The sequence below is a fragment of the Pristiophorus japonicus genome, chromosome 24, assembly GCF_044704955.1.
Source record: "Pristiophorus japonicus isolate sPriJap1 chromosome 24, sPriJap1.hap1, whole genome shotgun sequence".
NCBI classification, from domain to species: Eukaryota; Metazoa; Chordata; class Chondrichthyes; family Pristiophoridae; genus Pristiophorus; species Pristiophorus japonicus.
This window is the reverse complement of record NC_092000.1, coordinates 32,081,980-32,097,568: the sequence shown is the minus strand read 5'-3', so window position 1 is coordinate 32,097,568 and position 15,589 is coordinate 32,081,980. Positions and strand designations below refer to the sequence as shown.

At 53.5% G+C, this 15,589-nt stretch overlaps 1 protein-coding gene across 1 annotated transcript in view; it reads left to right on the top strand.

The window, feature by feature from the left end:
• Positions 1-15,589, top strand: part of LOC139237843 (asialoglycoprotein receptor 1-like) — an 81,692-nt gene that overhangs the window by 7,035 nt on the left and 59,068 nt on the right. The window contains exon 2 of the mRNA XM_070867068.1: positions 13,545-13,637. Coding sequence (XP_070723169.1) covers positions 13,571-13,637 — 67 coding nt within the window. The 5' untranslated portion in view covers positions 13,545-13,570. The remainder of the gene's footprint in view (positions 1-13,544; positions 13,638-15,589) is intronic.

The window sequence follows — 15,589 nt, the reverse complement described above, 5'->3', positions numbered from 1 at the left end:
TTGTGGGAGACACTCCTTATCTGGAGAGTCAGGTATATAAGAGGAGGTCCCTCACAGGGCCAGCATTCCTTGGTCCAGGTAATAAAGGTGAAGGTCCCAGAGTGACTGTGTCTGCAGTACGTGCCTCGTATGATTATGTTTAAGAGTTAAGGACTCAACAGCAAGTATAGTGAACAGTGAGGAGGATAGTGATAGACTTCAAGAGGACATAGACAGGCTGGTGGAATGGGCAGACACGTGGCAGATGTAATTCAGTGCAGAAAAATGCAAAGTGATGCATTTTGGTCTGTGTAATGTATGCACTGTGAGTATGCTCACTGGTTTGTAGAGCTGTTGATTTGTGAGTGGCTTAGCCAGTCACGTGATGTTCACAAGACTCAATAAAACCCCAGCCAGTTGGGTTCAGGGGATCCACGATGAGGCAGGTGGTTGTGAGCCTGGTGGATGAACTGGTAATGTGCAGTGCGATTGTTAAACCTTTGCTAATAAACCAACTAGTTCTTAATAGCAATGAGTTGCTATGAATTCTTAAACAAAGAACTCATGCAGTAAATACATTACAGGAAGAAAGAATAAGGAGAGGCAATATAAACTAAATGGTACAATCCTAGAGGGGTGCAGGAACAGAGAGACCTGGGGGTATATGTGCACAAAGCGTTGAAGGTGGCAGGGCAGGTTAAGAAAGCGGTTAAAAAAGCTTACGGGGTCCTGGGTTTCATAAATAGAGGCAGAGTACAAAAGCAAGGAAGTTATGATGAACCTGTATAAAACACTGGTTCGGCCTCAACTGGATAATTGTGTCCAATTCTGGGCACCACACTTTAGGAAGGATGTGAAGGCCTTAGAGAGGCTGCAGAAAAGATTGGCGAGAATGGTTCTAGGGATGAGGGACTTGGGGTTGTCCTCCTTAGAGCAGAGAAGGTTGACAGGAGCTTTGATGGAGGTGTTCAAAATCATGAGGGGTCTGGACAGAGTAGATAGAGAGAAACTGTTCCCATTGGTGGAAGGGTTGAGAACCAGAGAAAACAGATTTAAGGTGATTGGCGGAAGAACCAAAGGCGACATGAGGAAAAACGTTTTTATGCAGCGTGTGGTTATGATCTGGAATTCACGGCCTGAAAGGGTGGTGGAGGCAGATTCAATTGTGGCTTTAAAAAGGGAATTGGATAAGTATCTGATTTGCAGGACCATGGGGAAAGGGTGGGGGAGTGGGTCTAGATGAAGTGCTCTTGCAGAGAGCCAGCATGGGCTCAACGGGCCAAATGACCTCCTTCTGCACTGTAACCGTTCTATGATTCTAAGAAGCAAAAATTAGGAAACGTTTGTGGTCGAGAAATTGGGGAACGCGGAAAACCTGCCGGTAACTGTGGCGGCCAAAGATAACCGGCAATTTGGCACTGCCTGCTCATAAACATCAGTGGGCGGTGATCTCAGAGGGAGAATGGGTGCCTCTGTCTCCCACTTGTAGTGTAGGGGACCTCCTTGTAGGACTGCTCCTGGGCCTGGCCAAGGTGGACATCAACCGGTCCAGGCAGCAGGCGGTCGAGGGGGTCGTTCAGCCCGACTGCCTGCCTCTCTTCTGCGGTTACGTTCGAGCCAGGGTGTCCCTGGAGATGGAGCCAGAGTGTCCCTGGAGATGGAGCACGCGGTGTCCACCTTCCGCGAGAGGTGGGCGCCAGAGGGACTGGAGTGCATCATTACAGCAGGGGACAGAATTTTAATTGGATTTGTTAAGGTTCCCTTAAAGTTTATTTGTTAATTTGCGGGCTCTAGTGCCCTTACCAATGGGAGCACTTGGCTTAAAGTTATAATTTAGAAGAGTTGTAGTGTAGAGGAGCGGCGCAGTAAGGAGCAATCCCAACAGTTGCCATAGGTGCTCCAAAAATATTAGCTGCCACGGGAACGGTAGCACAGTGGTTATGTTACAGGACCAGTAATCCAGAGGCCTAAACTAATGATCCAGAGACACGAGTTAAAATCCCACCACAGCAGTTGGGGAATTTAAATTCAGTTACTTAAATAAATCGGGAATAAAAAGCTGTGTCAGTAATGGTGGTTATAATAAACCCATCCAGTTCACTAATATCCTTTAGGGAAGGAAATCTGCCGTCCTTACCCGGTCTGGTCTATTTGTGACTACAGACCCACATCAATGTGGTTGACTCTGAAATGTACCAAACCAATACAGAGAAGTATCACCACACAGACTGTGGCTTCCGAGGGCAAGGGGGGCAGTGGTTGCCCTGGGAGGAGGGAGGGGCCTTTAGCAACCTCTGCTCCCACAATTCCACTACCAACATTTAACTGCTGAAGCCTTTCCCTTGGCCGAGCCCATCCACAAGACAGGAGGTCCGACCGTCTGGGAGCCTTTGCCCCTTTAAGGATCCTCTTCCTGCTCCTCTCATACTCCTCCTCCTCCTCCTTATTTCTTCTCTTGCTTATCCTCCTCTTTTCCCTGCTCCTCCTTCTGGTCTTCATCCTCCTCTCTTCCTCCTTCTCATTTTCCCTGCTCCCTCTCCTGTTCTCCATTCTCCAGCACCTCCTCCTCCACCTCCTCATGTTCCTGTACTCCCCCGCCCCCTTCCCACCCCATCCCCCATGTTTGGGTCTCTGAGTGGCAATGATGATGGTGACCCTGGAATAACTGCGCTGTACAAGCCTCCCCGAGGCCAGTAAACCAACTAATCAGAAGATACTTTATTCATGCGTTAGTTGCACAGGAACTTGAGTCAGAAATACTTAAGATAATCCGATGGTTTCTGGAACCCGCAGTTACAGATTCTATTTAGTTGGCGCCAAGGAAGTTACAAAATGTATCTTTTAATCCCTCGGATTCCCCCACGGGGACTTTCCAAGCCCAGCTCACAGTTACATTTATGTGAATGCTTATTTTCCATATGATTCATTCCAGACATTTTCTAGACAAGGACTAGAAAAGACAACTCCTCTGGCTTTTTTGCATATGATCGTTCTCGGTATGAAAGCCTTGCCTGACTTCATTTAAGCATTTCTGATACTGCACTTGTCATAGAATCGTAAGATCTTACAGCACAGGAGGAGGCCATTCGTCCCATCATGCTCGGGCTGGCTCTTTGATACCCTAACCCAATTAATCCCACTCCCCTGCCCTTCACCATACATAAGAAATAGGAGCAGGCGCAGGCCATTTTGCCCCTCGAGCCTGCTCCACCATTCAATAAGATCATGGCTCATCTGATCATGGACTCAGCTCCACTTCCCTGCCCGCTCCCAATAACCCTTCACTCCCCTATCTTTCAAAAATCTGTCTATCTCTGCCTTGAATATATTTAATGACTCAATGCAAAAATTTCCCCTTCAGCTATTTATCCAATTCCCTTTTGAAAGTTACTATTGAATCTGCTTCCACCGGCCTTTCAGGCAGCGCATTCCAGATCACAACAACTCGCTGTGCAGGAAGATTTCGCCTCAACGCCCCACTGGTTTCCTCCAGCCCTACACCCCTCTCAATCTCAGTAACCTCCTCCAGACCCACAACCCCTCCCTATCTCTGTAACCTCCTCAAGCCCCACAACCCCTCCCTATCTCTGTAACCTCCTCCAGCCCCACAACCCCTCCCTATCTCTGTAACCTCCTCCAGCCCCACAACCCCTCCCTATCTCTGTAACCTCCTCCAGCCCCTTCACCGCTCCCTATCTCTGTAACCTCCAGCCCCACAACCCTCCGAGATCTCTCCTCTCCTCCAATTCAGGCCTCTTGCGCATCCCTGATTTCCATCGCTCCACCATCGGTGGCTATGCCTTCAGCTGCTGGGGCCCCAAGCTCTGGAACTCCCTCCCTAAACCCCGCTGCTCTACCTCATCCTCCTCCTTCAAGAAGCTTCTTAAAACCTACCTCTTCGACCTGTTCGAAGCTTTTGGTCATCCATCCTAAAACCCCTAGCTCAGTGACAAACATTGTTTAATAACGATGCTGTGCAACATCTTGGGATGCTTACTATGTTTAAAGTTCTGTATAAATACCAGCTGTTATTGAGAATGGTGAAGGACTGACCATAATTGTAAAACAGTCAGAAAGAGTCCCACATTGATGAATTCACAACAGCATATCGCAGGGTTTGGTCACGCTGTGTATTCCAGAGAAACTTCTTCACCCAGGGAGTGGTGAGAATGTGGAACTCGCTACCACAGGGAGTGGTTGAGGCGAATAGTATCGATGCATTGAATGGGAAAACCTTGAACGTGGCATTCAGATTGTATCTGTGCTTGCAGTGGAGGGCAGTGTATTACCATGCAGTAACCAGGGAGAGAGAGCCTTTAAGGTTATGAAGGGGTTCGAGAGGGTAGACGTGGAGAAGATGGTTTTACTCGCCAAGGCTTCTTCGACAGCACCTCCCAAACCCGCGACCTCTACCACCTAGAAGGACAAGGACAGCAGGCGCATGGGAACACCACCACCTCCATGTTCCCCTCCAAGTCACACACCATCCTGACTTGGAAATATATCACCGTTCCTTCATCGTCGCTGGGTCAAAACCTGGAACTCTCTCCCTAACAGCACCTTCACCACACGGACTGCAGAGGTTCAAGAAGGCGGCTCACCACCACCTTCTCAAGGGCAATTAGGGATGGGCAATAAATGCTGGCCTTGCCAATGATGCCCACATCCCGGAACAAATAAAACAAAACTGGTGGGGGAGACCAAAACTAGGGGCCAAAAATATCAAACAGTCACTGATAAATCCAATGGGGAATTCAGGAGAAACTTCCTTACCCAGAGAGTGGTGAGAATGTGGAACTCGCTGCCACAGGGAGAGGTTGAGGCGAATGGTATCGATGCATTTAAGGGGAGGCTGGATAAACACACGAGGGAGAAAGGAATAGAAGGATGTGTTGGCGGGGTGCGATGAAGAGGTGTGGGAGGAGTCTCGTGTGGAGCATAAACACCGGCACAGACCTGTTGGGCCGAATGGGCTGTTTCTGTGTTAGAGATTCGATGTATTTCAGTGTAAAGCTCATGGCCTCTCTATTGGAGCAGGCCGCATCAATGGGGAAGGTGAGGCGTGATCATCGGTTTATAAAACAGTGTGAAGCCCCACACAGTCAGTCAGGTCAGTCTGAGAGCGTAAACTGCAGCTCCCCACGCCTGTTCCTGCAAACTAGGGGCAGATTCTGCGGTTGGTGGCCTTCTCTCGGAACATCTGAACACAATAGGAACTGACCTGATGGGGATGTGGGGCTGGTCTTGTGTGAACGTGCTCTCTGACCCTGCGTACTCAAGGGCAGAGTAACGGCCCCCTGATCACAGAGGGCATCCTGTGCTCCAACCAGTACACGGAAAGGACAGTGCGTACCTCCAATACTACGAACACTTTATATTTCACCCTCCGTGATCATTTTACAGAATTATTTGCAAAAGTAACGTGAAAGGACAAAAAGTTCCAAAATGACAAGCTCTCGTTCATCCCTCTCTTTCCCTCTCTCCCTCTCTGTCTCTATCACTCTCCCTCTCTCTCTCTCACAGAATTACCTAAAACATTTATTTGGGAATCACATTCATCATCGTAGGTGTTTTGGACAGTTTTACAATTCATTACCTCACATTCCGAAGCTACGACAATGCTGATCTGTCTCGACCTGAGCCCCTTACGCTGATGTAAACAGGCCCTGTGCCCATTTGCATCAGTCGGAACATTTCCGTTCGTAATTGCTGGGCGCGCGGTGGGTGATTATCCTGCGGTGGGTGATTATCCCGGTGGGCGATTATCCCGCGGTGGGTGATTATCCCGGTGGGTGACTATCCCGGTGGGCGATTATCCCGCGGTGGGTGATTATCCCGGTGGGTGGCTATCCCGGTGGGCGATTATCCCGGTGGGCGATTATCCCGGTGGGCGATTATCCCCCGGTGGGTGATTATCCCGCGGTGGGTGATTATCCCGGTGGGCGATTATCCTCCGGTGGGTGCTTATCCCGGTGGGAATTATCCCGGTGGGCGATTATCCCCCGGTGGGCGATTATCCCGGTGGGTGATTATCCTCCGGTGGGTGATTATCCTCCGGTGGGCGATTATCCCGGTGGGCGATTATCCCCCGGTGGGCGATTATCCCGGTGGGTGATTATCCCCCGGTGGGCGATTATTCCGGTGGGTGATTATCCCGGTGGGCGATTATCCCCCGGTGGGTGATTATCCCGGTGGGCGATTATCCCGGTGGGTGATTATCCCCCGGTGGGTGATTATCCCAGTGGGCGATTATCCCGGTGGGCGATTATCCCGGTGGGTGATTATCCCCCGGTGGACGATTATCCCGGTGGGTGATTATCCCCCGGTGGGTGATTATCCCAGTGGGCGATTATCCCGGTGGGTGATTATCCCGGTGGGTGATTATCCCCCGGTGGGCGATTATCCCGGTGGGCGATTATCCCCCGGTGGGTGATTATCCCCCGGTGGGTGATTATCCCGGTGGGTGATTATCCCGGTGGGCGATTATCCCCCGGTGGGCGATTATCCCGGTGGGTGATTATCCCCCGGTGGGTGATTATCCCAGTGGGCGATTATCCCGGTGGGTGATTATCCCCCGGTGGGTGATTATCCCCCGGTGGGCGATTATCCTGGTGGGTGATTATCCCGGTGGGTGATTATCCCCCGGTGGGCGATTATCCTGGTGGGTGATTATCCCCCGGTGGGTGATTATCCCCCGGTGGGCGATTATCCTGGTGGGTGATTATCCCGGTGGGTGATTATCCCCCGGTGGGCGATTATCCCGGTGGGTGATTATCCCCCGGTGGGTGATTATCCCAGTGGGCGATTATCCCGGTGGGTGATTATCCCCCGGTGGGTGATTATCCCCCGGTGGGCGATTATCCTGGTGGGTGATTATCCCGGTGGGTGATTATCCCCCGGTGGGCGATTATCCTGGTGGGTGATTATCCCCCGGTGGGTGATTATCCCCCGGTGGGCGATTATCCCCCGGTGGGTGATTATCCCCCGGTGGGCGATTATCCTGGTGGGTGATTATCCCCCGGTGGGTGATTATCCCCCGGTGGGCGATTATCCTGGTGGGTGATTATCCCCCGGTGGGTGATTATCCCCCGGTGGGCGATTATCCTGGTGGGTGATTATCCTGGTGGGTGATTATCCCGGTGGGCGATTATCCCGGTGGGCGATTATCCCGACTCCGCGCCAGCAATCGGGATTTCCAAGGCGGTGCGGATCACCTGCCGAGCCGTAACGTGACAGATTGTGATCTCGGGATTCCACGTGTGCGCGACGGTACGGCAGCACACCGTCATACTCACCGCAAACCCCGGCCCCGGGTCCTCACATATGGCACTTTGTTTTAATTGATGCAACGTGTGACCGATTTATTCCAGGAAAAGAAAATAGTTGATTTGATGGGGGTCAGAGGGCAGCAGGGGCTGTTGGCAGCTGGAGCCGGGGAATATTTAACCCACATCTCCGTCCCCCGTCCCCCGAGCCTGCTCAAACACAAACTGTTCTTTCACTGTGGGCGGACCCTGCAAAGTCCCATCGGAAGCCAAACACTTTCATTTTCATGGTTTAAGTCTTCCAAAAAACACCCGTTTCAAGAGGTTTTTGGCTGACATGGTTGAATTGCTTCTGGCTGCAAATCCCAGGACACTGCTGCACCAACATTGGAGAACTCTCCTTCCCCCTTCCCCCTCACACTGCGTCTCCTGTGTCCCTGCTCCCCCCCTCACACTGCCTCTCCTGTCCCCCTCCCCCCCCACACACTGCCTCTCCTGTGTCCCCCCTTCCCCCCTCACACTGCCTATCTCGTGTGCCCCTTCCCCCCACACACTGCCTCTCCTGTCCCCCTCCCCCCCCACACACTGCCTCTCCTGTGTCCCCTCCCCCCCCACACACTGCCTCTCCTGTCCCCCTCCCCCCCCACACACTGCCTCTCCTGTCCCCCTCCCCCCCCACACACTGCCTCTCCTGTCCCCCTCCCCCCCCCACACACTGCCTCTCCTGTGTCCCCCTCCCCCCCCCACACACTGCCTCTCCTGTGTCCCCCTCCCCCCCACACACTGCCTCTCCTGTGTCCCCCTCCCCCCCCCACACACTGCCTATCTCGTGTCCCCCTCCCCCCTCACACTGCCTCTCCTGTGTCCTCCCCCCCCCCACACACTGCCTCTCCTGTGTCCCCCTCCCCTCCCACACACAGCCTCTCCTGTGTCCCCCTCCCCCACACACTGCCTATCTCGTGTCCCCCTCCCCCCTCACACTGCCTCTCCTGTGTCCTCCCCCCCCCACACACAGCCTCTCCTGTGTCCCCCTCCCCCTCACACTGCCTATCTCGTGTCCCCCTCCCCCCTCACACTGCCTCTCCTGTGTCCCCTTCCCCCCTCACACTGCCTCTCCTGTCCCCCTCCCCCCCCACACACTGCCTCTCCTGTGTCCCACCCCCCTCCCACACACAGCCTCTCCTGTGTCCCCTTCCCCCCTCACACTGCCTCTCCTGTCCCCCTCCCCCCCCACACACTGCCTATCTCGTGTCCCCCTCCCCCCCACACACTGCCTCTCCTGTGTCCCCCTCCCCCCTCACACTGCCTATCTCGTGTCCCCCTCCCCCCCACACACTGCCTCTCCTGTGTCCCCTTCCCCCCTCACACTGCCTCTCCTGTCCCCCTCCCCCCCCACACACTGCCTATCTCGTGTCCCCCTCCCCCCCACACACTGCCTCTCCTGTGTCCCCCTCCCCCCACACACACTGCCTCTCCTGTGTCCCCCTCCCCCCACACACACTGCCTCTCCTGTGTCCCCCTCCCCCCCACACACTGCCTATCTCGTGTCCCCCTCCCCCCCCACACACTGCCTCTCCTGTGTCCCCCTCCCCCCCCCCCACACTGCCTCTCCTGTGTCCCCCCTTCCCCCCTCACACACTGCCTCTCCTGTGTCCCCCTTCCCCCCCACACACTGCCTCTCCTGTCCCCCTCCCCCCCCACACACTGCCTCTCCTGTGTCCCCCCTCCCCCCCCACACACTGCCTCTCCTGTGTCCCCCTCCCCCCCCACACACTGCCTCTCCTGTGTCCCCCTCCCCCCCCACACACTGCCTCTCCTGTGTCCCCCTCCCCCCCCACACACTGCCTATCTCGTGTCCCCCTCCCCCCCCACACACTGCCTCTCCTGTGTCCCCCTCCCCCCCTCACACTGCCTATCTCGTGTCCCCCTCCCCCCCCACACACTGCCTCTCCTGTCCCCCTCCCCCCCCACACACTGCCTCTCCTGTGTCCCCCCTTCCCCCCTCACACTGCCTCTCCTGTGTCCCCCCTCCCCCCCTCACACTGCCTCTCCTGTGTCCCCCCTTCCCCCCCCCCCCATTTCTAAAACGTGAGACATCCCAAAGTGCTTCACAACCAAGTGAATAGTGCAGTCATTGTTGTTCTGTGGGGAACTGCAGCAGGCAGTGGGCACAGCAAGATCACACAAGTGGCACTGAGGCCAATGACCAGTTAATCCTCTTGTGGCGTTGGTTGAGGGAGAATTACCGGCCCTCAGACTGAAATAACTGTACCCCTTCTTTAAATTGTGCCGTGGGATCCTTTACATCCACTTCAACACACGGACAGTCTCGTTCTCGGCTGAAAAGCAGCACCTCCGGCAGTGCAGCACTCCCTCAGTACTGCACTGGAGCCCTCCACAGTCTCCAAATTGTCAAACTGCTTGTCCAACATCCAGTACTGGATGGGCAGAAATATTCTCCAATTGAATATTGGGAAGACCGAAGCCATTGTTTCCAGTCCCTGCCACAAACTGCGTCTCTAGCCACTGACTCCATCCCTCTCCATAGCTTCTGTGAGAGGCTGAACCAGACTGTTCGCAACCTTGGTGTTATATTTGATTCTGAAATGAGCTTCCGACCACATATCTGCGGCATAACTAAGACCGCCCATTTCCACCTCCATAACATCGTCTGTCTTCACCCTCGCCTCAGCTCATCCGCTGCTGAAACCCTCATCCGCGCCTTTGTTACCTCTCGACTTGACTATTCCAACTCACTCCTGGCTGGCCTCCCACATTCTACCTTCCGTAAACTAGAGGTAATCCAAAACTCGGCTGCCCGTGTCTTAACTCGCACCAAGTCCCGCTCACCCATCACTCCCTGTGCTCGCTGACCTACATTGGCTCCCGGTTAAGCAACGCCTCGATTTCAAAATTCTCATTCTTGTCTTCAAATCCCTCCATGGCCTCGCCCCTCCATATCTCTGTAATCTCCTCCAGCCCCACAATCCCCTGAAATCTCTGCGCTCTTCCAATTCTGACGTCTTAAGCATCCCAATTTTAATCACTCAACCATTGGTGGCCGTGCCTTCTATTGCCTGGGCCCCAAGCTCTGGAACCCCCTGCCTAAACCTCTCCGCCTCCCCACCTCTCTCTCCTCTTTAAAACCGACCTCTTTGACCAAGCTTTTGGTCGCCTTTCGTAATATCGTCCTACGTAGCTCATTGTCAAATCTTTTGATAACGTTTCTGTGACTCCACAAGATCCTGCAAATCCCCTGGGAGGACAGACGCACTGACGTTAGCGTCCTCGTCCAGGCCAACATCCCCAGCATCAAAGCACTGAGCACACTCGATCAGCTCCGCTGGGCGGGCCACATTGTCCGCGTGCCAGACACGAGACTCCCAAAGCAAGCGCTCTACTCGGAACTCCTTCACGGCAAACGAGCCCCAGGTGATTAGAGGACACGTTACAGTGACACCCTCAAAGCCTCCCTGATAAAGTGCAACATCCCCACCGACATCTGGGCGTCCCTGGCCAAAGACTGCCCCAAGTGGAGGAAGTGGATCCGGGAGATCGCTGAGCACCTCGAGTCTCGTCGCAGAGCGTGCAGAAATCAAGCGCAGGCAGCAGTAGGAGCATGCGGCAAACCTGTCCCACCCACCCTTACCCTCAACGACTATCTGTCCCACCTGTGACAGGGACTGTGGTTCTCGTATTGGACTGTAAACTCACCTAAGGACTCATTTTTAGAGTGGAAGCAAATCTTCCTCGATTCCGAGGGACTGCCTGTGATGATGAAGTGCCTTGGGATGTTTTAATACGTTAAAGGCGCTATATAAATGCAAGTTGTTGTCGTTGTGATTTACATTCGGTGGGTCCTGGTCACTTCGGAGTTTGAGAGATTTCATGGTTTAGTTCACAAAGTGAACATCTGATTTATGTTTGAAAGCTGCATCCTCACTATAAGCCCAGCCACAGGAACCACCAGCGACGTGTCCCGACACCGTCGCATTGGGCCATGGTCAGGTTTTGCTCACGCACTGGGCAGGCCTTGCCAGAACGAAGGCCCTGTTTGCTGCCCGTGGACAAGAATCCCCCTGAGTTGAAGAGTCGGCGAGTATATTCTCACAGGTACCATCATTGGCCGGTGGTGCCAGAGTGGAGCGGACAGGTGGCACAGACCCTGCCCACTGGGGCAAACCCCAGGCTCGGGTGGGAGCCGGCAGGGGGGGAAATATCTGGAGCTGGAAGTGGGGAATGGTTGGCAGAGGGGAGAGGCAAGGGAAAAATGGGTGGTGGTTGGCGGTGAAGGGGAGGGCAATTGAAGGCAATAGAGGTGGAGTTAAATGGGTGGCAATAGAGGGTAGGCATAAATGGATTATAATGAAGGGGAGAGGGAAACATTTGGTATTGCTTCATTATAAGAAGATAAGAAATAGGAGCAGGAGTAGGCCATACGGCACTTCGAGCCTGCTCCGCCATTCAATAAGATCATGGCTGATCTGATCAAAGACTCAGGTCCACTTACCTGCCCACTCCCCATAACCCCTTGTCCCCTTATCATTCAAAAAACTGTCTAATTCTGTCTTAAATTTATTCAATGTCCCAGCTTCCACAGTTCCCCGAGGCAGCGAATTCCACAGATTTACAACCCTCTGAGAGAAGACATTTCTCCTCATCTCTGTTTTAAATGGCCCTTTATTCTAAGATCGGGCCCTCGAGTTCTAGTCTTCCCCATCAGTAGAAACATTCTCTCTGCATCCACCTTGTCAAGCCCCCTCATAATCTTATACGTTTCGATAAGATCACCTCTCATTCTTCTGAATTCCAATGAGTAGAGGCCCAACCTACTCAACCTTTCCTCATAAGTCAACCCCCTCATCCCCGGAATCAACCTCGTGAACCTTCTCTGAACTGCCTCCAAAGCAAGTATATCCTTTCGTAAATATGGAAACCAAAATTGCACGCAGTATTCCAGGTGTGGCCTCACCAATACCCTGTATAACTGTAGCAAGACTTCCCTGCTTGTATACTCCATCCCCTTTGCAATAAAGGTCAAGATTCCATTAGCCTTCCTGATCACTTGCTATACCTGCATTATGGAGGGAAGGAGGGAAACTGTGAACAGCACTTTTGAGTGTGGGAGGAAGGGGAGAGCCCGTATAGACGGAGTGGGGTAAGGAGGGATTGTGAGGGGGAGTGGGGGAACGTGTGAGGGGGAATGGGGGAGTGGGGTTTAGTGTGAGGGTGTGAAGGGGGAGTGGGGTAAGGAGGAAGGGTGAGGTGGGAGTGGGGGAACATGTGAGGGGGAGTGGGGTAAGGAGCGAGGGGGTGAGGGGGAGTTCTCGCTAAGCTGGGACAGGAATGAGTTGTGTCAGGTCTATTACTAAATGCTATATATTTAGTTTTTAAATACTAAAAATCTATGAATTGTGGGATATGAAGGTGCTTAACTTGAAATGGAACAATCATCTCTGATGTGAAAATGTAACATTTTGGGGAGCCCCGGGGGGCGGTGAGAGAATGCTGTATGACGACCCTGTGACGACCCTGTGACCAGTGGTTTCCCCAGCAGGACCGTGCTTCAGTTGCCACAGTTTCCGGGGAGGGGCGGTTGCTGTTGTTGGTTTTGCAGTGGCTGGGTGGGAGGGTGGGCGTGGGGCCAAACGGACACTCTCCCATCAATCCTTTTCGGCCTTTGGCTCGTCCCAAGTGGACGCTCTGCAACGCTCTCTGGGCCCAATTTACGGTCAACAGACGGGCCCATAGTCAAAGCTTTACTGGTGCCAAGAATTCATGTCTTGCCCGTGAGCAGGATTCCCCTGCGGTGAGGAATCTCCATCTACATTGTCACAGGCACCAACGTTGCACATGCGCGGAACTCAGAATCAGATCCCGGGAAAAGCCGAGTCTTAAAGGCGCGGCATAGTAACGCCCCCATTAATATTTTCAAAATCACTATTTCCCAAGCTGCACCGTTATGTCTGTCTGTTGTTGCAAACCGGGAGGCTCACACACCATGCTGTGTGTAAATGTTGCACTGACCGTGACCTCCGAGGGAAGTGCATCCTCATCCCTTTAAGTAGCCGCCAGTTAAAGATGTTGCTCTTAGCGGGCGCTCGATGAAGCGCCGCACGAATTTACCGACCGGGCGTGAGCGTGGGCGTTGCACCAGGAACACATCAGGATCGGAGCGATCGGTAGCAGCCAGGCTCTAACGGTTTGCCCCCGGGCACTAAGATCGAACGCTTGCATTAACGCCCCGTGAGATAACCGAAAATCCAGCCCTTCATGTCTAACTCCTCTTCTTCTGTGTAGGACCATCAGTTGCTGCGGCAAATACCATGGTGAAAGACAGCACCGGGGATCAACAGGGCAAGGAAGGAATCAAGATGAAAGTCAGGAACTCAGGTACATTTGCAGGTCCCCCCCTGTGATTCTGCCGGTAAACATCAACACATTTTGGGAGGGATTTTAAATGCTGAACAAAGAGCCCTTGTTTGAAGTTTTAGTTAATGTGATCATGGGATTGGGAGGAAGTGAGGAGAATGTATTCATACAGCGAGTTGCTGTGATCTGGAACGCACTGCATGAAAGGGTGGTAGAAGAAGATTCACTGGTGACTTGCAAAAAGGGAATTGGATAACTACTTGCAGGGGGAACATTGCAGGACTATGGGGAAAGAGTGGAGGAGTGGGACTCATTGGATAGCTCCAGCAATCAATGAATGGCCTCCTTCTGCGCTGTAGGATTCCATGATTTCTGGGCGTCACTATGTCCGAGCACGGGGCCGTGAGCAGGACTGGGGTAACGTGTTTGCTTCATGGGTTCTTTGCTTAAGAATTCACAGCAACACATTGCTATTAAGAACTAGTTGGTTTGTTAGCAAAGGTTTAACAATCACACTACACATTACCAGTTCATTCACCAGGCTCACAACCACCTGCCTCATCGTGGATCCCCTGAACCCAACTGGCTGGGGTTTTATTGAGTCATGTGAACATCACGTGACTGGCTAAGCCACTCCCAACTCAACAGCTCTACAACTATTTTAAGTTGATACCATAAATCAAGTGTCCCCTTATTAAAGGTGGGCACTTAAACCAACAAGTAAATAAATTAACTTTTAACCGTAAACTTAATTCAAATTAAAATTTGGTTGCCAGGGTGATGATGCACTCCAGTCCCTCCGGCGCCCATCTCTCGCGGAAGGCCGCGAGCGTACCGTTGGACACCGCGTGCTCCATCTCCAGGGACACCCTGGCTTGGAGGTAACCGCGGAAGAGAGTCAGGCAGTCGGGCTGAACGACCCCCTCGACCGCCCGCTGCCTGGACTGGCCGATGGCCCCCTTGGCCAGGCCCAGGAGCAGTCCTACGAGGAGGCCTTCTGACCTGCCCGCTCCCCTCCGCACAGGGTGCCCAAAGATCAGGAGCGTTCAACAGCTCTACAAACCTGTGAGCATCCTCACAGATGCATACATTACAGGGGTGAATCCTGGCACAATGTTCTCTGAGTGCTGAAGCCAAATACAGTGTGTTGAACCAATGTCCAATCAGTAACAGTTGAGCATCACCTACATCACACTCACTGAAGGCAGTCAGGAACCTGGGAGGGGGTTTCTGAAGCAGGTACGTACGGCAATCAGCAGGGAGTGCTGTAATAAACCCACACAGGGGCACAATCACCTTGGCGTTCAATGTAGTATAAATCGCGGATATTTCTGTTATTTTCAGTAGAACCATTCCTGTATTCTCTGGGATCTTGCTTTTGCTGTTTTTTGTGCTCCCGATGGTGAGGGATGTTGCTGCTGGGGAATGGAATGCTATGACCAGTGTGATGTTTGATCCATTGTCCACACCAGCTATCCTGTCACCTCCCTGCGTCCCAGCATCGATCGGTGTTGCATTAGGCACAGTCTTGTTTGGAGCCCCCATCACTGACTGGAGCCGGACTGAGTTCACAGAGATCCCCCACCCCTGCCAGCACATACATGGGGCTTTGAGCCCAACAGGCTGGCCTGCGCCCCACCCACACCCCCTCCTCTTCCCACACTCTCTCCCTCCTCCGCTCTCCCTGTCCCTCCAGTCCCCCTCGCCTGCTCTCCCTGTCCCTTCCCCACATCCCCACTCCCCCTCCCTCCCCCAGTCGCTCCCCCACTCCCCCCGCTCCCCCATCCTCCCCCACTCCCCCTCCTCCATTCCCCCTCCCCCGCTCCCCCATCCTCCCCCACTCCCCCTCCTTCCCAAGGCCCTCCACTCTCCCTCCCCTCCCTCTCTTCCTCCCCCCTCCTCCATCCCTCCCGCACACCTCCACTCCCCACCCCTCCCCCACTCTCCCTCCGCTCCCCACTCCCCCCGTCCCC